At 27.0% G+C, this 22,060-nt stretch overlaps 2 protein-coding genes across 2 annotated transcripts; one reads left to right on the top strand and one right to left on the bottom strand.

The window, feature by feature from the left end:
- Positions 1-3,602: 3,602 nt before the first annotated feature.
- On the bottom strand, positions 3,603-14,085 carry LOC122512312 (heat shock protein 60A-like). The gene is made up of 5 exons (XM_043628070.1): positions 13,931-14,085; positions 7,784-8,195; positions 7,100-7,686; positions 6,662-6,965; positions 3,603-4,293 (listed from the first exon to the last, which is right to left on the bottom strand). The coding sequence occupies exons 2-5, from the start codon at positions 8,193-8,195 to the stop codon at positions 3,881-3,883; spliced, it is 1,716 nt and encodes a 571-aa protein (XP_043484005.1). The 5' UTR covers positions 13,931-14,085; the 3' UTR covers positions 3,603-3,880.
- A 717-nt stretch (positions 14,086-14,802) lies between these two features.
- LOC122512340 (kelch domain-containing protein 4-like) lies at positions 14,803-18,763 on the top strand. The gene is made up of 9 exons (XM_043628115.1): positions 14,803-15,036; positions 16,221-16,391; positions 16,473-16,708; positions 16,800-16,966; positions 17,053-17,202; positions 17,420-17,638; positions 17,840-17,985; positions 18,164-18,347; positions 18,458-18,763. The coding sequence occupies exons 1-9, from the start codon at positions 14,926-14,928 to the stop codon at positions 18,616-18,618; spliced, it is 1,545 nt and encodes a 514-aa protein (XP_043484050.1). The 5' UTR covers positions 14,803-14,925; the 3' UTR covers positions 18,619-18,763.
- Positions 18,764-22,060: the final 3,297 nt, after the last annotated feature.

The following is a 22,060-nucleotide window of genomic DNA, read 5'->3' as shown; positions in this document are numbered from 1 at the left end:
AATTAATATGTCGGACAACTTTTAGAATCGCTGAGTCCGAAACTGCACTGAAAAATTTTTTTTCTAAAAATTCAACTACTTTGGGTAATAATGTTAGTCAAAAAATTTTTTACTGGTCCCAAACTATTGCTAGAACAATTCCAATAATTATCTGAGTCATCAAAATTAATTTAATTCACAATTCATAAAAAGTAACCACAGCCGATAATCAGCAGAAGATGACAAATCATTTTTTGAGTGAACTTTATCTTTTCGGTTTACTTACACTTATTAGTCAAAAAAAATTTTGCTGTTCCTAAACAATGCCTAGAACAAAATTTTCTCAAAAATCTTTAAAAACAGGCAAAATTACAGAAAATTTTTTAAATTCCATACTATTTCCAGGATTTGCATACCTTTTTCGAAATTCCATACGTTTTTCAGGTTTACCAGGATTACAGGGCTCTGTGGCAACCATGTCAGTGCATGAAAACTGAGCCTATTGTTTTTGTCACATAAGGTCCCTTTCACCGTGAAGCGTCACATATTTTTCAAAATTTGGTAATACCTATTTCTTGCTATCACTTCTCTGAATATTGGAGTTGGCATCAAAGGATCAGTACACTCCAATAATCTTTCAAATTTCCTTTTCCAACGTTTCCAAGCTTTTCATTTTTTAATTGCTCTTTTTATTAGTTTGTTTCTGTACTTAATTTAAAAATACCATAAAAAGCAAAATGGGGGTTATATAACTTTCTACGTCCACGTCGCTAGCCCTGTGGGTAATGTCAAAGGAAAGTATCAAAAATCAAATGATTTAGAACAATTTTTGGAAAAATCATCGTCCGCCATTTTGAATTTTGTACTTCTGTTTGCACTTTCGAACTCAGCGACTGAATAATATCTCCAGAATATTATGTTAAAATTTCAAGTCAATCGAAGAAAAATGGGCATACTAATAAACACTGACGCAAACTAACTATTGGAATTAGGACATTAGGTCGAAAACGTGAAGAAACAAAAGTAAATAACCCTTTAAAAACAACCCCTAAATAACAAAAGTACCCCTAAATGTTTACTTTATTTATTTACATAACACAAATTATGACATCCTAGACACTTCAAAATTGTACTAGAATATTTATTTAACATTTCAAAATTTGCAATAATGGTTTGCACTCCCTTAAAAACAACCCTTAACTCATTCAACCACCTTTAAACACTTCTATTTGTTACACTGAAAAAAAAATTTAACTGATTCAAATATCCATTTAATTTACTATTATCAATTAAATATTTACTTGAATCAAATAATATTTATTAGAGTCAATTAAATGGTATATTTGAACCAATAATTTCAGTATTTGAATCAAATACCATTTAATTGACTCCAATAAATATTATTTGATTCAATTAAATATTTAATGGATAATAGGGTAAGTGCGGGTATAGTCGGACAGTACTAGTAGTCGGACACTTTCGTGTTTTTTGACAAATAAATAATAATGCATTGTGATAATTGCTTTAAAAAGTATACTAGACGAATGTGTGAAGTTTATATTTTATTAAAATAGTGTTATTTTCGAAAATAATTAAACAAGAAATATTTTATTTAATGTTTTAAAAATCATGGTGTCCGACTATAGATACAACCATTTTCGAGTAACGCGATGAGTGGCACAAAGTTTTGTTGATAATTAATCATAAATATTAAAACTTATAGGGTTTAAATATTATATTGATAACTTCTAATATGCTTTAATTCCATTTTCCAGCAGATAGCAATTAAAAAATTATCTGTTTTACTTTATAAATTCAAAATATCTGACAGATGTCCGACTATAGAAACAAGGGGAAAAAGTGTCCGACTACTAAAGCATTCGTAATTTTTTATTAAAATGTTTATATTTTATTAAATACTCAAGTATTTGTAACAAATTTACATGATTTTTAATCCTAAAGAACTCCTTTAATTGATAATGTGCTTATAAACACAGTAGATATTTGCTATTTCAAGAAAAAAAGCATAATTTAAGATTGTATCCTTAAGTGTCCGACTACTAGTGCATTTACCCTAGTCAATTAATCGGTTAATTGAATCAATTAAATTTTTTTTCAGTGTATAAAAAATTAACACCAGATTCGTAATAAGCCACACCAAAAACCCCCCAGTCATAAATTTGCAGCAATTTTGTTGAATTCTATAAAAATAGTCCGCCATATTGGATCCGTCATTTTGAAATTTAAGAAATTATCACCAGATTCGTAATCAACAACCCCAAAAACCCTAAGCAACAAGTTTCAAGCAAATTCGTTAAATTTTTTAAGAAATCGTCCAACATATTGAATCCGCCATTTTGAAAATTTAACCTGAAAGTTGTCACTCAGGGGTTTTCGAGAATGTTGATTACGAATTCGGTTTTAATTTTTCAAAATTCAAAATGACGGATCTAATACTGGTGAAAATTCTCTTAAAACTTGACGAATTTGCTTGAAACTTGTAATTCGGGAGTTTTAAAGAATGCTGGCTACGAATTCGACTCGTAATCAGCATTTTTTTAAGAAACAACGTATTTGATTGGAATTTGTTACTTGAGGCTGAATCTTTAAAAATTTTTTAAATCCTTTTGAACAAAACTTAACGGTTGTTTAAATAGGTGAAAGGTTGTTTATAAAGGGGTTGATCAATGTCATTATTAATATTATGTGTAAGAATGTTTTTTCTGTATGTTAAAATGAAATACAAATTTTTCTCCAGTAAGTACTGCTATTTGTACTCCTAGGGTTTGCTTTTTCAAATAAGGGTAATTTTAGGGAGTAAAAAGTGTTCATAATTTTTGTTTTGTTTATTCTAAACTCTTAATTGATTAAAACCAATAACAGTTCCGTTTATAGAACTGCGCAAAAAAGAATTTTTTTTATTGTCTTTAAAATTATAAGTAAACAAAAAAAATTTTTTAAACAAATTCAAAAAAATATTTTAAATGTGTTTCTTCACGTTTTTGATCTAATGTCCTAATTCCAATAGTTGGTTTGCGTCAGTGTTTATTAGTATGCCTATGGGCATTAATGGGTTAACTTTGTCTGTATAGCCAAAAAAATTCTTAAAAATATGCATTATTTTCACCGAATTAACCTTTACTCCTCTCTTCAGTTTTTTCCCCAATTTGAATTCACAAAAAATTAATTCATTACTTTAATTTCTATTATAGTTCACCTAAGGCGGAGACACAGCATACAGGCAGTCATCAGAGGTGAGAGTGCGTCATATACTCACATGTTTTCTGCATCAGCCATCAATGAGACGGCACCTCTATCCTTTCTTTATAATGGAGGATATTTTCTCCGAAAAAATTTTTTCCGTGTACGTTTAATTTTTCATGTTTATAATCGTTGAAATAATAATGAGGCATCTTCAACATTTGAGATAAGATTCTTTTCGAATAAGTTTAATCTTGAATTATGAAAATAATAAAGAAAAAAACCAACTGAAATTCGCAATTTCATAGTTGTGAATTATTTGCATTTTAACCATAGACCCAAATAGTGCGACTGCCTTATGTAAGGGAATATCCCATGATTTATATCACCCAAATGATAAAGTAATTAATAATTGAAACCAATTTAATAAAATTTAGGACTTTAATTTGAATATAAGACATTATTATCATTACAGTGACGTTGACTTTGAATTCTATGAATTTGAACTTTAATTACTCTTGAAAATAAGAAAAAGTAAATTTAATTATATGATTTAGTCATTTGAATATAATTCAGTTAATTTAACTACGTTTTGAATTTTTTCTCTTTTTTTATAAAATGTATGTAAAAGATAATTTAAAACTAGATAAAAACGTAAAAACATAAGTAGAAACAGAAACATTTAGATTACTATTGTAATTTACATTCCCATTCCCCCCATACCTCCCATACCGCCCATGCCTCCCATTCCTCCCATGCCGCCCATTGAATGTTCTGGTTCAGCTTTTGGCATTTCTGCAACTACTGCCTCCGCTGTGGTCAGCAGAGACGCAACACCGGCTGCATCGATGAGTGCTGTTCTTACAACTTTAGTTGGGTCGATAATTCCTTTTTCGATCATATCCACGTATTCATTGTTCAAAGCATCGTAACCAAGTTTACCTTCGGAAACTTTAGCTACAACAACGCTGGCGTCAACGCCTGCATTCTGCGCTATTTGTAGGCATGGCATTCTCAATGCTTTAGCTATAATTTCTATTCCATTTTGTTGATCTTTGTTTTCTCCTACTAATTTTTCTAAGGCAGGGATGCACCTAAGAAGAGCGGTACCACCTGTGATAAAAAGAAATTCATTATTTACCTTAAATAGGGGCACGTCTGTTTATTCAGTTTTTCATTGATGATTTAAATAGGTGATTTTCCTAAAAGTGATACTTTAGAACTTCATTTTTTATTTTTGTTTTCAAAATTATATAGTTTTTTCTATTGAAACTACTTTGTATCATACTCAAGATCAAGAATTTAAGTTGTGCAAAATTAATTGTTAAAAATATTCAAGTTTGACTGCTCTTCAACTGAGCAAAATTATTTTTATTTGATTCGAGAGTATTTCTATAAAAAATATACGCTAATATAATTCACGTAATTTAAAGTAAAATGACACTGTTTAAAAAATAATAATTTTCATATTTTAATAGCAAATATAGGTATTCAGATCAATTAAAATATAAATCTAGTTAGAATTTTCAATAATCTCGAATTCAAATCTTTTGAAATTTAATAACTTATAAGAATATTATTGTAAACACGAAGAAATCCATCGGCTTCTTCATGTTTTTATAATAATTACAGATAACCTAGTAATAAAATTATTATTTAATATAAAATATTGTTATCTTAACTTCTTCAAAATTATTTTCATCACTTAAATTCAATTATTGTTTTCTAAAATTTTTAACTAAAATTCTTCTATAAATGTATTATTTTTAATAATTTTTTAAAAAGTTCTTTGATAATTTTCATATTTATTTGTTTACAATTCAATTTTACAAAATTTCAATTTTTCGTAAATACTTCAATTAAATATATACATATATTAAAAAATAAAAACTTTAAATAATTTCAAAAAAAAATCCGTAATAAAACTTTATTAAAAAAATTAATTTCACAGAATTGTTAGTTAAAAATATGAAAAATTCAGATTTTTAAAGATTTTAATTTGAAACCTTTTCAAAATTCAATTTTTTCTAAAAATTCACGCTATAATGCTTTTAATATTCAATTATTATCTAAAATTTTAACCGAAATTCATTTTAAAATCAATTTTTATTAGAAAATTTTACGAGAATTCATTTAATTAAATACAAAAATAAATAAATTATTCAATAATTTAATTTTTACGAAGAATTTTATTAACAACTTTTGGAAAATAATTAATTTTTTTAAAATGGATTTTAATTAAAATTTTAATGAAATTTATTATATTAAAGAATTTTATAACAATTTTTAAAAATAATTGAAAACTTTTTGAAGAATTTAATTAAAATTTTAAAAAATAATTGAATTCCTGAGAAGAATTTAAATAATACTTTATGAAAATAATTATTGAATTCATGCTATGAATTTTATTAAATGTTTAAATGATTGACATTTTGCTAAGAATTTTATTAAAAATTTGACAAAAATTTAACTCTTGAGAAGAATTTCGCTATCTATTTATAAAGATAATTTAATTCTTGACGAGAATTTTAAAGAAATTTTAAAAATAATTTAACTTCTGCAAAGTATTTTATTACTTTTAAAAAAAATTAAATTCTTGTCACGAATTTTGATATTTATCAAAATAATTGAATTTTGGAAAATAATTTTATTAAAATTCCTTAAATAATTTATTTTATGAGAAGAATTTTGTTGTTTATCAAGATAATTGAATTCTTTTGCAGAGTTACTTAAAGTTTTTTGAAAATAATTGATTTTCTGCGACAAATTAAAAGCTTTTTATGAAAATAATTGAATTATTGCAAAATTCTTTCGTAAAATTTTAATAGAGTTTTCAAAAATAATTGCATTTTTCGAGGAATTTATATAAAATTGTATTAAAAATATTTGAAATTCTGCGATGAAAATAATTAAATTGCTAAATGAAATTTTATTATGTATTTATGAAAATAATTGAATGTTTTCCTATAATTAAATCAAAAATTTTGCAAAGAATTTTATTTAAATTTTTGAAAAGATAATTGAATTTTCGTAGAAAAATTTTACTATTTATAAAGACAATTGAATTCTTGACGAGATATTCGTTTAAATTTTTAAAAATAATTGAATTTCTTTGAAGAATTTGGTTATTTATCAAGATAATTGCGTAAAAACTTTTGAAATAATTGAATAATTTAAAAATATTCATTCTTGGCAGAAATAGAAAAATATTTTGAAAGTTTTGTATTATAGAATTTGTGGTAGTTTCATATAATTTATGAGGCAAACAAAAAAGACACTACAAATTCCAAATTTTCTTATGAAACACTGAATTCGAAAATGACCTTGAAATTGTTGCTTCACGTCAGGATTATTGAATTGGTAATATCTTAGCCTATTTGACTCTAAATTTATTGAACTTAAAAATGATCCTAGTTTGATAGCTCTTTCATCTATTTTTACATAAATATTTGAATATTTTACTGAAACTTTGAATATTTACCTCCGGGAACAATGCCCTCTTCTACAGCTGCCCGCGTTGCATTTAGAGCATCGTGAACACGATCTTTCTTTTCGTTAACTTCTACTTCACTACTGCCACCGACTCTCAGAACAGCTACACCGGAGGCTAATCTCGCTAAGCGTTCTTGTAATTTTTCCTTCTCATAATCGGATGTAGTTTCTGTAATTTGGTCTCGAATTTGGTCCGCTCTCTTGTCAATGTCCGTTTTTTCACCTTTTCCCTTCAGGAACAGTGTGTCGTCTTTTGTAATAATAACTTCTCCTACTTGACCCAAATCGCTCAACTGAAAATCATTATCAATTACCATTAATACTCTATAGTAATAAAATATTTAAAGCAACTGATTGTCAATTCTTAGCAATAAAAAAATATTCACTAAAACTAAATAAGAGTTTAAAATTGTATAATTTTTCTTACCTGTACATCTTCCAATTTAATTAAATTAGCTTCATCTCCAAAGACAATTCCACCAGCGGAAATGGCCATATCTTGAAGAGTAGCCTTCCTATTATCTCCGAATCCAGGCGCTTTAACGGCAGCAACTTGCAGGCCAATTTTCAATCGATTAACAACTAAAGTGGAAAGAGCTTCTCCATCAACATCTTCAGCAATAATGACGAGTGGCTTTCTCTGGGAGTTGGCTAGCTCTAGTGCTGGAATTATACTCTGTACGGATGAAATTTTCTTCTCACTAAAGAGAACGAGTGCATCTTGAAACTCGACTTTTGCACCTTTAGTTGAGTTCATGAAATATGGCGAGATATATCCGCGATCGAATTTCATTCCTTCGATCACCTCCAACTCGTCATTCAGTGTTTTTCCATCTTTCACTGTTATAACTCCCTCTTTGCCAACCCTCTTCATAGCATCGGAAATCAAATTTCCAATAGCTGTGTCGCCATTCGCAGAAATGGTTGCCACTTGAGCAATTTCATCAGGAGTTGTCACTGGTTTACTTAATTCCTTCAATTCGTCTTTTACTTTTTCCACCGCAAGCATTACGCCTAAAAACCAAATATGTGAATTAGTAGAGGAAATAAAGAATAAATTTTTACACGGAGTTGAAAGAGGACATCACAATGCAAAAACGAAAACACTCACCACGACGAATTTCAACTGGGTTCGCTCCTTTACTGATTTTGTCAAAGCCCTCCTTGGCGATTGCTCTGGCTAATACTGTGGCTGTTGTTGTGCCGTCTCCGGCTTCTTCATTTGTATTATTAGCTACATCTTGAACTAGTTTTGCTCCAATATTTTGAAACTTGTCTTTTAATTCAACTCCCTTGGCAACAGTAACGCCGTCTTTGGTAATTTTGGGGCTGCCCCAACTTTGTTCAAGAATGACATTTCGTCCTTTTGGACCCATTGTCACTGCAACTGCGTCTGCTAAGATATCGACGCCTTGCAACATAAGAGCTCTAACTTCTGCACCAAAGCGAACATCTTTCGCGTATGTTCGTGTTGCAAGTCTGTTGAAGTTATTGCTTCGAATTAATTTTGAGAATCTGTACATCTGAAAATAAAAAACAATATTTTTAAGTTCTTGAGAACTTTAAATGGAAATTGTTTTAAAAGAATCATTTATATAAATAAATCTTAATGCTCTACAATGAATATTTACTCTCTAAATTTGAATCAGCGAAAAGTCGCTGATTGGGTAGCTATAAGTATGCAGCTGATTCAATCAGCGTATATACACTAATGAATCAGCGAATAGTCACTGATTTTTTTAGCTTATATACGCTGATTGAATCAGCTGCATTCTTATAGCTATACCCAATCAGCGATTTTCCGCTTATTCATATTTAGAGAGTAACTTTCTTCAGAAATATAGATGTATTTTAAAGGAATTTTTAGAAAAATTTTCTCTTTATTATCAAATTAAAATTAAAAATCAAATTAATAAAAATAAATTTGTTTATAAAAAAAATTTTTTTATATTACTTAAAAGTTGAAGACAAACCAAAATTTTCTTTCTTTGACAACTTTTTCGAAACTCAATACTTTCAAGCTTATAAGTTAGGGGTCGTCCATAAACTACGTTACCAATTTTTCAGACTTTTTAGACTCCCTCCCCCCCTCTTTACCATTGCGTTAAATGCAATTTTGCATATTCTTTGACCCCCCCTCCCCCTAAATTGGTAACGTATAGTTTATGGATGGCCCCTCATAAGCTACTGAAAATAGGTCTACTTTTAAAAATTCAAAATTTCGAAAATTTAGACAATTATACAAAAATAAAAAAATACGTATTTCATATTTTTTTATAAAGAACGAAAAAAAAATATGGTTAACTGATTTCAAAAATGTCATAGAAATCCGTCCATGTTACGGAAAGAAATAGAAAATCAAGATGGCTGCCACAACAAGGCTACTTCCATGCAATTTCAGATCCCAATAACTTAGATAACAGATTTTTTTAGACTTTCTTCTTTTTTATGACATTTTTTATTATGGGGGCAAAATTTCTGAAGTGGACCAACAAAAAAAAAAGTTCTGAGATTGATTTGGTACTTCGGCAATTTGTTCTCCTATATAAGAGTAACAAATTCCTAAAATATTAAAAGTTTTGAAAAAAATTGTGAAAAGTAGGGGGGGGGTAAAAGTTTTTACATTTTCGAGAACATTGACATTTAAAATCCCTATAAGTCGGATAAAACTTTATGGATTTTAATTTATGAATAACGGATTTTAAAGCATTTTTCTTGTACTTTCTGATGCTTGCAATAAAGTTTTCAAAAAAAAATTTTAACTCCTTTTTTTCAAAATTAATTTTTATTTTTAACCGATTTGGGTATTTTTAATTTTTTTAAAAATAATTTCATTGGAAAGCTGAGGTTTTTTCCAATGAGACATGTAATTTTTAGAGTGGGACAGAAAATAGTTTAAGAGAAATGTAATAAAACTGTAGACGTTGCGCGCGCGCGGCCTGCGCTGTTGGTGCACCCGTCAGAGCTGCGGGTTCTGATTGCACCTAATTCAGCAATACTGTTACTAAAAAAATTTAGAATAACCTGTTTTGAAAATTTTACATTAAAATTGAGTAAAATTAAAAATTATTATACTGTTAAAAAAATGTTAAGCTGAATTTCTACTTATTAAGTTTACATATTTGATTGATTATAAATTTTGAGTGTAAAGCTTTCCAGCTTTCCAATGAAATTATTAAAAAAAAAATAAATAAAAATACCCAAATCGGTCAAAAATCAAAAATAAAAATTAATTTTGAAAAAAAGGAGTTAAAATTTTTTTTTGAAAATTTTATTGCAAGCATGAGAAAGTACACGAAAAATGCTTAAAAATCCGTTATTCATAAATTAAAATCCATAAAGTTTTATTCGACTTATAGGGATTTTAAATGTCAACGTTCTCGAAAATGTAAAAACTTTTACCCCTCTACTGTTTACAATTTTTTTTCAAAAATTTTAATATTTTAGGAATTTGTTACTCTTATATAGGAGAATAAATTACTGAAGTACCAAATCAATCCCAGAACTTTTTTTTGGGGGTGGTCCACTTCAGAAATTTTGCCCCTATGTTAGAATAGTTTCTTAATTTAATTTAATTAATTTCAGATATTTTGGTAGGCATTTTTACGATTCTTTGGTAGTCAGACTTTAGGTTATTTGAATTAAGATGATAAAACTATCTTCATAACAATACTTTACAAATTTACATAATATTTTTTGGAAAAAAAATTGTGAGGTTAACTTTAGGCACATATCTAAAACCTACAAGTATTTTATACATTTCAGAAACTTAAAATTGTGACGTATCAAAAGATTTACAAGTATCTTATCACTAAAATCTCCATCTATATGATATGTACTTAAAAAAACTTTCTGAAGTAACTTAGGTTTCTAAAATAAAATTAATTCTTCAATTGTTGTTAAAACAAGACATTTTTGAAATAAGATACATTATAAAACATCTTATTTTAAGATAAAAGATATTATTTTTATCTTACATCTTATCTTTGATACCAAATAAGTCATTTATTTTCGCAGTGTAAATAGATTTGTTTCGGAAAAGTAGAAAATTAATTCATATTTGTCAATAAGTCAATTTATGTTTTAAATTTGAATCAAATTTTATAATTAAAATTTATAATTAAATTTTTCAGTTTTTTTATCATTATTATCAAAAATATTCGTCTCACGAAAAAAATTGAAAGAAGAAAAAGATGCGCCTTTTTATTTCCAATAAAGCAGTGTATATAACATTATTTTTATATTTAAATCGTTTCGTTTTTAGTCGAACTTTATCATAATTTAGTGATTTAAATGTTTTGTGATAATTTTTTATAATAAAATACATAAAACTTATGTCATTTAGATTATGTCGAGAAGTCTTTTAATTAAAAATTCTTTGTAAATAATAAAAGTTTACTTCCATCTTGTATGATAATTTTATGAAAGTTTTTAACAGAAATTGAATCTCATATTTTTAAGGGGTTACGCCACCCTGAACGCATGTAAATTGGACGATTTTTAAGAATTTTTTTGACGAAAATATTTAAGATCAGACATTTTTATTTTTTTTTATTACATATTGTAAGCTATGTAAGTACGAAAGTTTTTAAAAAAATTAAAAATGGTGGAGATACACGCATTCCAGTGCAGCAGTGCATTTCTTGATGATGGTTGAGAACGAAAAAGTTTATACCGTGAAGAAAAAATTGAAGAATTAAGTGTTTTTAATATGATTTTATATTTTCAATATATTTTTAATATTTTAACATTTGAAAATTTGTCTATTATTACTGGAAAACAAAAGCCAGAATTTTTTCATAAATTTCAGAAATTTAATCCTTTGTCAATACTTTTGATAAAATTTACAGATTTTTTCCTAATTTGCCTAAACTGTGGCAACACTGAAAAACTCTTTTTCTTTGATTTTTATAAACCTTAAACAAAACTATCCTCATCTTCCCCGGACTTTTGCCCTAAATCATAAATGCTTTTACTTTTCTACGTCAAGGAGTTACAATAAAATATTTTTCTAGAGGGTCTATTTGCCTCTAGTTACGCCTCTGGTGTTGGGCAAAGGTCGATCAAACTTTAGCTTGCAGCGTATAGTCAAACATAGTCAAAGTTTCACCACTAAAAAGAAGACAAAATTTTGACTGGGAACATTTTTAATTCTCAACATTCATTAATATTTTTACTAAGTAATGAACTCTTGCTGTTAAATATGAATATATGATAAATATTGTTTAAATATGAATTCCATTGTTTTTTGACTTTGCTGACAGAACAAAATCAAAAGCACAAGAAAAGCATAAAAAGCAAATTCTTATTTTCAATAAATTAAATTAATTAATAAATATTTTGCTTTGCTTTTCATAATGTAAAAGTGGTAAAGTAAGGAGAGGGAAATGGACCAAATTCTTTTTTCCTTTTAAATATATTTTCAAAAAGAATATACTTAACTGAAATATAATGTATATTCAACATTTACTTATTTCAGAATTTTTTGCTTTTATACAAAAATTTGTTTTTGTTAAATGAAAATTAAATCTAGTAAAAAATTTTGGCGTTTCTTTGAACATTTAAATATTTAAAAAATTAGTTTATGAATTACCTCTTATTAGATATTATGGTACAATATAAATTTTACTAATTCCTTAATAGTATTTTCAATAGCATTTTTTTAAAACATTTCATAAATGAAACAAATTATCAAGAATTGAATATCCACTAAGGACAAATTTAAACAAATGGGGCAAAATTCCTCAACTGTCAAGGTCAAAAAATGAATTTTCTTGAAACTTTGCCAAATTTGTACTATTCACATTTTTAACTTAATTAATTTTACTTATCAATATTATTAAATAGAAAAAAGATATTTTCAAAAAAGTCAAAATTTTGAAACTCCGTAACTCCAAAAATATTTTATAAAATTGAAGAATAATTAATATTTACACTTCTACTAATAATAGTAACATTTTGGCAAAGTTTCGAAAAAATTCATTTTTTGACTTGGACAGTTGAGGAATTTTGCTCCAAATGTTAAAGTTTATTAAATTTTCAAGTCTATAAAATGTTTATAAAAATTATTTCAATTCAGAATTTTCTTAAAGTTTTGCATGTCAGAAATGCTTAAAATCTGAATTCCCAAAAATTTCAAGAAAGTAAATTAAAATTTCATATACTATAAAAATCGAAAAAATTATTTTGTACTGAAAAAAGATGATTTTTTAAATATTTATCGCAAAATTCCTAGAATTCAAAGTCTGTTATAAAATTTATTTGTAAATATTGCAAACATAATAAAATAAATTTTAAAATCCTAAGCATAGATATAAGCATTATCAAAAATAATTGCTTAATTTAAAATTAATTTAATTTTAACATTTTTTCTCTTTAATTTGCATGTTGCAAATGAAGCAAAACATGATACTAAGTAAAAAATAATTCTAATTTTTTAATTGTAATTTGATAGTTAGGTTAAAACTTGGGAAAATCAAAGTCATTAAAAATATTTTTTTTAAGTGTCGCGTAATAGAGAGAACTAATAAATTTCAATCCATGAATTAAGTGAGGTTAAAGTGACATGCAAAATTTTTAATAATTTTTAACATTTTAGAGATAAAACATTGTCTAAAGTATAATTTTCTTTTACAATTTAACTAAAGCAATACATTTCCATTATATGAAAATTTAGACAAAAATTTATAAAAATAATTTCTCCTGTGATGAGAATGCGAAAAAGAGCAAAACATTTTGATTTTCGATATTTAGAATTATATTATCTATATTATCATTTTTATTATAAAACTAGAATACTAATTTTGTATAATATTCTTTTTATCACATTGAGTTCAAAGCTGAATAAAATTTCTGTTACTACTGAAATAAAACTTTGTACTTAACAAAAAGTGCTTTAATTTAAAAAAATAAAATTTTCTTTCGTGTTCTGCCTTAAATTTGAGTAAAATTAATGTTTTTTACGAATACAATGTATCGCCATGTGCTCGAGATGATACTTTAGACCGAGATGACGAAAGAAATATCAATTTGAAATAATGTAGAAAAATAGCATTTCTAAATCAGAGATTTTTATGTAGAGTTAAATTTTTACAATAATTTTTTATTTTAATTCAAAAATGGATTAATATTTAAAGACAAAGAGATATGCTTTTTTTTGTTATAACAATTTTTTTACAGGAAAAATATTGAGATGTGTATAAGTAAGAATAATAAATGAAAATTAAAAATTCGCAATTTAAGAGTTTACTGTTTTTACCTTGTTTTGTTGTTAATATTAACTTATTTTTTCCTTAATATGTAAGAACGCCTTCTAATCGCACCTCGTGGTTTTTTCGTTTTCCCGAAAGATCTATGGCACTAATACCAGCAAAATTCATTCACAACACAGGGATGAAAAGCGCGATACTAGAGAGGAACATGAATTAAGGTCTGCTTACAATAAATTCATTCAAAGCACATACAGATGAAAACTAATGATTTAAAAATTTAAAATAGAAAATACAAAAAAACAGAATTAAATGTCATTTATTTAAAATAGTTTATAGGCTAAATTTCCAAAACTTTGATTATTTAATGTGGGTTAATATTACCAATAATATTAAATAGATGAAAATGAAATATTTTAATGATATATGCAGTTTATTAATAATTAATTAAGCAATTAAATTAATTTAAAATTAAATAATTTTTTTGTAGTTTAAAATTAATAATTGTTTTAAAACGATGGAGAAAATTAAGGTGTGCAAGCACCTTTAAAGCGTTGTCGGACATGCGAGAACGAGAACGGAGAAGGAGAAGAGATAAAGGCTAAAGCATAATACATTCGCTGCTAACGAAATGCATAGATAAGAAAAGGATAGAGATATATTCAATATTTTGTAAATTCTTCCGCTTTCGAAACTCTGCGTTTTGCATTGAGCAGTGAGTGTAACAAGGATAGAGGTATATGTCTTTTTTTCTCTCTCTCATTATCCAAAGCAAAACGCAGCGTTCGAACGCAAGTATGTGAACACCATCTCAGAAATAATATATGTCTATCTCTTTCACTCACACGGATTTGTTGCGTTTTTGTATATTGAGGTCATGAGCGTCATGAGTGCAAAAGAGATGCAGATATGTTTGCTGTTTTTTGGTTAGGTTCGGTATTCGAAGCAAAACAAATGTCGCATGTTCTGATTACTAGCGGAAGTTATAATTTTGTTTATTTTCAAAAATATAGAAGACAAATTTCAATTTTGTTACAATAACAAAATGGGTAAAAAAAATAAAAGTAAAAAAATTAGCGGCATAGAAAAAACAGCTCTTAAAACAGAAAAGAAACTTAATTCTAAAAGAAAAAAAGAACTTTCTGAAGCCGGCGAGGTAAATTAACCCCAATAAATTATAATATATTTCTACTTTTTCATTGTTAAAAATCTATAATAAAATATTTCGATTCTATACAATATTTTATTTATAACTTTGACGTAATTTAAGAAATAAAATTGATTTGTTTATCAATTAATTAAAAACCTTTTTCTCATCAGGTATATAATTAAACTATTTTTTCGTTATAATAAGTAGGTATAAAAGTTAAGTTTTCAGAATTCTAAACAGGCAAAAAGTATTCAACCATAATTACGAGCAAATTACTTTGTTTTGTTCATTCCGAATATAAAGTCTGATTTAAAAAATTCAAAATGGCGGATCCAATATGTCGACAGATTTTTTTAAATTAAGAGGATTCGCTAAAATACATATTAATTTTTAAAGAATATTTCGCTAATTTTAAATTTTGTAAATTTTTACTTTAATTTTTCAAGCATCATCCTTAGTATTAGAGGCATTCCAGGTCAAACCAACATATCGTCAAAATTCCCAATTATTTTTATTTGCCATGGCTCAAACATTTTTTGTTTTAGTACAAGTTGATTTTATGGGAAGAATTTTGTTGTTTACCAAAATAATTGAATTCTTTCGCAAAATTACTTAAAATTTTTTTGAAAATAATGGATTTTCTGCGACGAATTAAAAGTTATTTATTAAAATATTTAAATTATTGCAACAAGTTTTATTATTTAATTGAATAATTGAATGTTTCGTAAAATTGTATTCTTTCGCCTAGTTTTAATGAAATTTTTAAAAATTGCATTTTTCGAGGAATTTATTTAAAATTGTATTTAAAATATTTGAAATTCTGCGATGAAATTTTATTATTTATGAAAATAATTGAATGTTTTCTCTGACTTTTCCCTGACCTGTGAAAACCCTGTAACAACAATAAAATACTTACTTTAATTTATTTTCTTAAAAATAAATTGACCTACATTAAAAGAAAGAAAAAATAAGTTTTCTCAAATGCGGCTAGAGCGATTTTTTTCTCTTTTTGGCTCAAAATGATCGAGAAGCAAATTCAGGAAAAAACAAGAGGTCACTCAAAAAATACATAATGCTTTTTTGCAGCTGATTTGAACTTTTCTATTTATCTTGAATATTATATTCTAAAAAATAATAATATAGAATATAAAATACTCAATTTCTTGTCAATAAACAGATGCTATTTTTAGGACGACATTGAGAAAATAGTAGCCAACATTGAAAAGGAAGAAGCCAAACGCAATCGAGTTACAGAATGTGTTATTGCACCTCCTTCTCGACGACTAAACTTCACATTATCCGTGCATCCATTCAAAGATGAGTTGATTATGTTCGGAGGTGAATTTCACGATGGCCAAAAAGTAAAATATGTTTTTTATTTCCTTCAAGGAATTCGTGTATTGCATTGACATTCAATTACAAATTGAAATTCTTTCTTGCAGACTATTGTTTACAACGATTTATTTTTTTATAATTTAAGTAAAAGAGAATGGTCCGTTACAAAAGCACCAGGTGCACCACCTCCGAGGTGTGGTCACCAGGCGGCAATTGTTCCATCCGCTAAAGGAGATTTATGGATTTTTGGTGGCGAATACACGAGTCAATCAGAGTCACAGTTTTATCACTATCGGGACTTGTGGGTTTACCGTCTAGGAGAAAAGAAGTGGGAAAAGATAACGTGAGTATTGTTTCAGCCTTTGGATAAAAATAAGAGAATTTTCCTTTGCTTCGAATGTGAATTTTTTCTCAATATTTTTTTAATTACTTAGAGCGTCTGGTGGTCCATCAGCAAGAAGTGGTCACAGAATGGCTTACATGAAAAAACAGTTATTCATATTTGGTGGATTTCACGATAATCTGAGGGATTACAAATATTTTAATGATGTTCACATCTTCGACCTAAGTAGTTATACGTGGAGCAAAATAGAAGTATCGGGTAATGACTAATTGACTACCTTTTGTTGAAAGAAATTAACTCATATTTTGCCTTTATTATTATTTCTCACGGCAAATATGTTTCAGGAAATGCACCTGCTCCAAGATCTGGATGTATTGTGCTTCCAACTTCTGATAATAAACTTCTCGTTTATGGCGGTTACAGTAAGCAGCGAATAAAAAAAGATGTTGATAAAGGCCAGGTTCATACAGACATGTTTGTCTTGAATCCAGATAGTAAGTTTCATACATTTTTCTAAAACTACTAGACGCACTGGGAAAATTTGTACACATTTGTACAAATGTTCATCAAAATTCTGGTTGTTTAAATTGACATATTAGGGGGATTCCATTGTTGAATGACGTAATTTATTTTGAGTTGACATAGAAGAAAATGTATTATTATAATTTATATTTTCAACATTATAGCTGTGTTTTGTTGGTAATTTAACAGAAAACGATGTGACGGGAGTAAAATGGAAATGGACGTTAGTAAACCAAGGAGGGATTAAACCATCACCTCGTTGTAGTTCAACAGCAATTTTAGTTCAGCCAAATTTGGCATACTTATTTGGAGGCGTTTATGATGACGATGATAATGAAGAGGACCTCAATGGGATATTTTTCAACGATTTATTTGCATTAAATTTAGAAAAATATCAATGGCATAAAGGTAGTCTATCTGTCTATTCATTGTTCGCATAAACTTGGTAATACATTTAATATTTATATACTCCTTTTATACACTGAAAAACTTTAATGATAACTTATCAACTTCATGTACTTCTTAAACCTTTCAGTTTAAAAAAATGAATCCTCTTTTAAATAATAATATATTTAAGAACCAGGTTCTTAAATTTTGACGCATTATTAGTTACAGTAAGTCAAAAGCTTGAACAGGAGGATCGGAAAAAGAGAAGGAAAGAGAAAGGAATTGATGACGATGAAGAATCGATGGTTGTTGAGGAAGAGGCCGTTGAAGAAAAAGTTACTACAACAGATGACGACGGTATTTTTACGGTAATTATTACTATCATTAGTCACAGTAACCTGTGACCTGATAATCTCTCTTTCCAACCGTCCTTCAAGTTTTGAGACTGAATCCAGGTCCACAACTTTGTATTAAAATTTCACGCCGCAGAATTACGGTTTTCATCTTCATTGAATTTAATTTCCCGATTTGTATGCGTTTTTGTAGATGACTGTCGGTCCAGCTCCAAAAACTTCCAGTGCTGTGTTGGAAGAAGTAAAAGTCGGTACATTTACTCCATGTCCAAGAATTAATCCAGGTCTAGCAGTGAAACACAATATTCTATACTTATATGGAGGAATGTTCGAAAATGGAAGCAGGCAATACACTTTCAACGACTTTTATTCTCTTGGTAAGTACTTTAACTTATAAAATTCGAATTAAAAACATTTTCTTCATTTACAATTTACAATTTTTGAGATTGAAAAAATAAATTACGCTCAAAATGATTCCATGCTTCAGATTGTAAAAAACTCGATCAATGGACAACTATTATGAAAGATGACTTATCATCTCTAGAGTGGCTCGGAAGTTCAAGTTCCGAAGATGAGGGAAGTACTGACGAATCTGACACTTCAAGTGATGAAGAAAGTCCTGATGAAATGGATGTTGACAAAGCATAAGAATAAAAGTATGATGAAATTGATGGAAATTTTGGATGTATAATTCATATTCTGTTATGTAATTTCAAATGAAACATTTTTTTATAAATGCAAGAACAATTTGTACAAATTCAAATTAAAATGCCTTTTGAATCAATTTGTAAAATTTGCATTTGAAATTTAATGGGTGAATCATGAAATTCGGCTATAACTTCGTCATTTATTAAGATATCGACTTCAAAATTTCACCAGATATTCCTAAGTTGAAATTCAAGAAAATAAGACTTGAAGAAAATGCAAAATTGAAAACTAGATTTTTTACCACGCTAGGTGTATAGGAATATCGAAGTCGATGTGATTTTTTCATAGAGACTCAATAGGAAAATCGCATGGTCTTTGACAAAATTACTTAACTATAGCATTACTGTAGAATAAAAATAATTAAGTTTTAATTTTCTTTAATTGGAAAAAACTGAAGATTCGAATAATACGAGTAGCGCAGTTCCTTTATACAGATCTGCACAGTCTGAACCACCATTCAATCTACTTTTCTTCACGCATCAAACTAAAGTAAAAAGTCTCATCGATGCGTTTTGTAACTAGGTCATGAGTATGAGAGAGATGGAGATATATGTTCCCTATATTTGCACTCACGGCCTAGTTATAAAACGCAACGCAAAACACTGTCAGTGCACCCTGAATATTTCCGCGAGAATTCGGATTTTTTAAAGTTTTGATTATATCCTTGCAAAACAGCAGTAAAATAGATAATTGTCAATATAAATAGCATAACAAATTTAATTAATATAAAAATGTGACGCGCTCCCAAGAAAAGTACCTAAGAAGCAAAAATTTTTAGGTTATGTTCATAATCTTTTGAGTAAAGATGCAGAAAGAAAAGCAATTACTATTACAAATTAATGATATTTAAGTCTTCATTACATCAAAAATATTCAATAAAAACTGATTTTAAATTAAAATAATTAAAAAGGAACTTTTAATCAAGATAAATCTAACACAAACATAACCTACAATTCGTTTGTTATAAAATTAAAAAAAACTGTTATTTTTTAAAAAGTTATGCATATTTTTCTGACGTAGACAGAAAAAGAATAAAATGTTAAATTTTAGAAAAATGTTATATAATTTGTGGAGAAAATGCGACTAGGTGAAATTTTGATATAAAAAATTCAAAACTTTTTAAAAAATATACTAAATTTAGTATTAGTTAAATATCAAGAACATTAATCAAATTTTAACATAACTATACTAAATATATTAAGTTTTTTTGATGTTTAGTATTTTTTATACAAAAATTCCACTTTATTGCATTCCCCCCCAAATTGTATAATAATATATTTACAAAATTTAATACACTACCACTATTAACAAAAAAATATTAATTTTTCAATAAGATATTTTACAAAAACCCCATTTTTAGTAATTTCCTAATTTCTTTATATCTTCCAAAGAAATTAACGTTTTAACGTTCATAGAATCATATTAATCGCATTTTTTTTGTAAAATTGAGATTTCTTACAAAAATTTATCTGTTATATTTCTTTAGAAAGTTCAAGTAATTAAAGTTGTCTAAAACAAATCATAAAAATTATGATTACTATTTAGATGCTAAAAAAGAATTAGTAAAATGCGTTATTTCGAAAAAATGTTTAAACTTCGAATAAAGTTTTGGAATATAATTTTTAAAAATAAAAATTATTTTTCAATTGTAGAAGTGCCTTCAAAATTTTTATACTTTTTTCTTTTAAATTTCGTGACTTTGCATTTTCTAAAGAAATGTATGTAGATTATAAATTCTTGTAAAAAATATGATTCAAATGAGCCTATGAACGTTAAAAAACGTTAATTTCTTCGGAAGATATAAAATAGTTAAATCACTGACAACGGAGTTCCTATATTAAATATCTGATTGACAAATTAATATTTTTTTTTTGTTAAGGAGTCATTTTTTCAGAATTTTATCAGTTTATCCTTATTAATAAAATCAGATGTCTGTCTGTACATTGCTTAAAACTTCAAAATGTTAACATGATTAGTTATTATGGACATCAGAGATTCCAAAAATGTTCTTAAAAAATTTAATGTATGTATGTATGTATGTATGTATGTATGTATGTTTGTCTGTCACAAAAACTTTGTACCCCAATCACACAAAAACATGTGAATCGATTTAAGTCCAACTTGGTAGGTTATTAGGTATTGACCCAAGGAAGGTTTATAAATTTACAGATTTAAAAAATATTAATTAGAACGGGAGATATTCAATTTTTTCGAAAAATTCAAAAAATCGAAAATTTCAAAATTTTTATTTTTCATGGATTGCTTTTGAAGTTTATATACTTGAGTATTATATGTTATTTAGTCACATTATAGCATAACTTTGCAAAAAATAAAGTCCTATAACTAATATGTAAGTATAAAAATGTTTTCAAAAAATCGAAAATTTCAAAATTTTACATTTTTTTATGGATTGCTTTTAAACTTTCTATATTTGAGTATTACATGTTATTTGGTCACATTTTAGCATAATTTTTCAAAAAATACTATTCTACAACTAAGATGTAAATATAAAAATATTTTCAAAAACTTGAAAAATGGAAAATTTCCAAATTTCACAATTTTTAATGGATAGCTTTTAAACTTTCTAAAAATGAATATTATATGTTATTTAGTCAGATTTTATCATAATTTTGCAAAAAATACTATCCTACAAGAAATATAAAAAAATTTTCAATATATCAAAAAATCGATACTAATTACTATATGAAGTATAATTCAGTAGTATTTTTGGAGTCTCTGATTAATATTTTGATGTCAAAATAGTGCAATTCAAAATTATTTATCAAATCAATCTAATATTTTCAAGAAGTTCAGAAATATTGAAAATGGAAATTTTTTATGATTAAAATGATTTCGCAGGATGTCAAGAATTGTAAGTCACCTGTGATACAATACAAGCATATTATGCCACTAGGCAAAAACTTACATGTTAAAACGTTTTTTCATTTTAACTCTAGATTTAACTTTAAGAGATGTTTTGAGCAATGTAAAGACAAAAGTTAACACGGTGTCTATTTTTGTTTAACAAAATTCCCTGCTTTGTCCAAACTTTTCACGGTTTATCTCTTTTTTGTCAAATTTAAATTTACTTGATTTTATCCATAAATAAATCTACAAATGGCTATAAAAATTTACTTATTGTATGAAAATACTGTTTCTTAAGTTCATATAAATATAGATTGTATTACTTGCTGTCGTACAGTTTTCTGTTTATACTAATACATTTAACTGGGTATCTACCAAACGGGAAAAACTGTAAAAAGCTGGGAATATGCCGAACCGGGAATTTTCCTATCAAATTAAGAAAAAGTTTCATTATATTAATTCGCTTTTAAAAAATTGCTTTTTACTTCAATTTTTATTGATGTATAATATTAATGAA

The sequence above is a fragment of the Leptopilina heterotoma genome, unplaced genomic scaffold (assembly GCF_015476425.1).
Source record: "Leptopilina heterotoma isolate Lh14 unplaced genomic scaffold, ASM1547642v1 Lhet_97, whole genome shotgun sequence".
Classification (NCBI taxonomy): domain Eukaryota; kingdom Metazoa; phylum Arthropoda; class Insecta; order Hymenoptera; family Figitidae; genus Leptopilina; species Leptopilina heterotoma.
The sequence above is the reverse complement of the archived record's forward strand: the minus strand, read 5'-3'. Positions and strand labels throughout refer to the sequence as shown.

Coding starts and splice junctions, on each gene's coding strand:
- LOC122512340 (XM_043628115.1), top strand. CDS start 14,926: ATGGGTAAAAAAAATAAAAGTAAAAAAATTAGCGGCATAGAAAAAACA. Junction 17,639..17,839: donor AAAATATCAATGGCATAAAG/GTAGTCTATCTG, acceptor ACGCATTATTAG/TTACAGTAAGTCAAAAGCTT. Junction 17,986..18,163: donor ATGACGACGGTATTTTTACG/GTAATTATTACT, acceptor GCGTTTTTGTAG/ATGACTGTCGGTCCAGCTCC.
- LOC122512312 (XM_043628070.1), bottom strand. CDS start 8,195: ATGTACAGATTCTCAAAATTAATTCGAAGCAATAACTTCAACAGACTT. Junction 7,687..7,783: donor CCCAGTTGAAATTCGTCGTG/GTGAGTGTTTTC, acceptor TTTGGTTTTTAG/GCGTAATGCTTGCGGTGGAA. Junction 6,966..7,099: donor TTAAATTGGAAGATGTACAG/GTAAGAAAAATT, acceptor AATGATTTTCAG/TTGAGCGATTTGGGTCAAGT.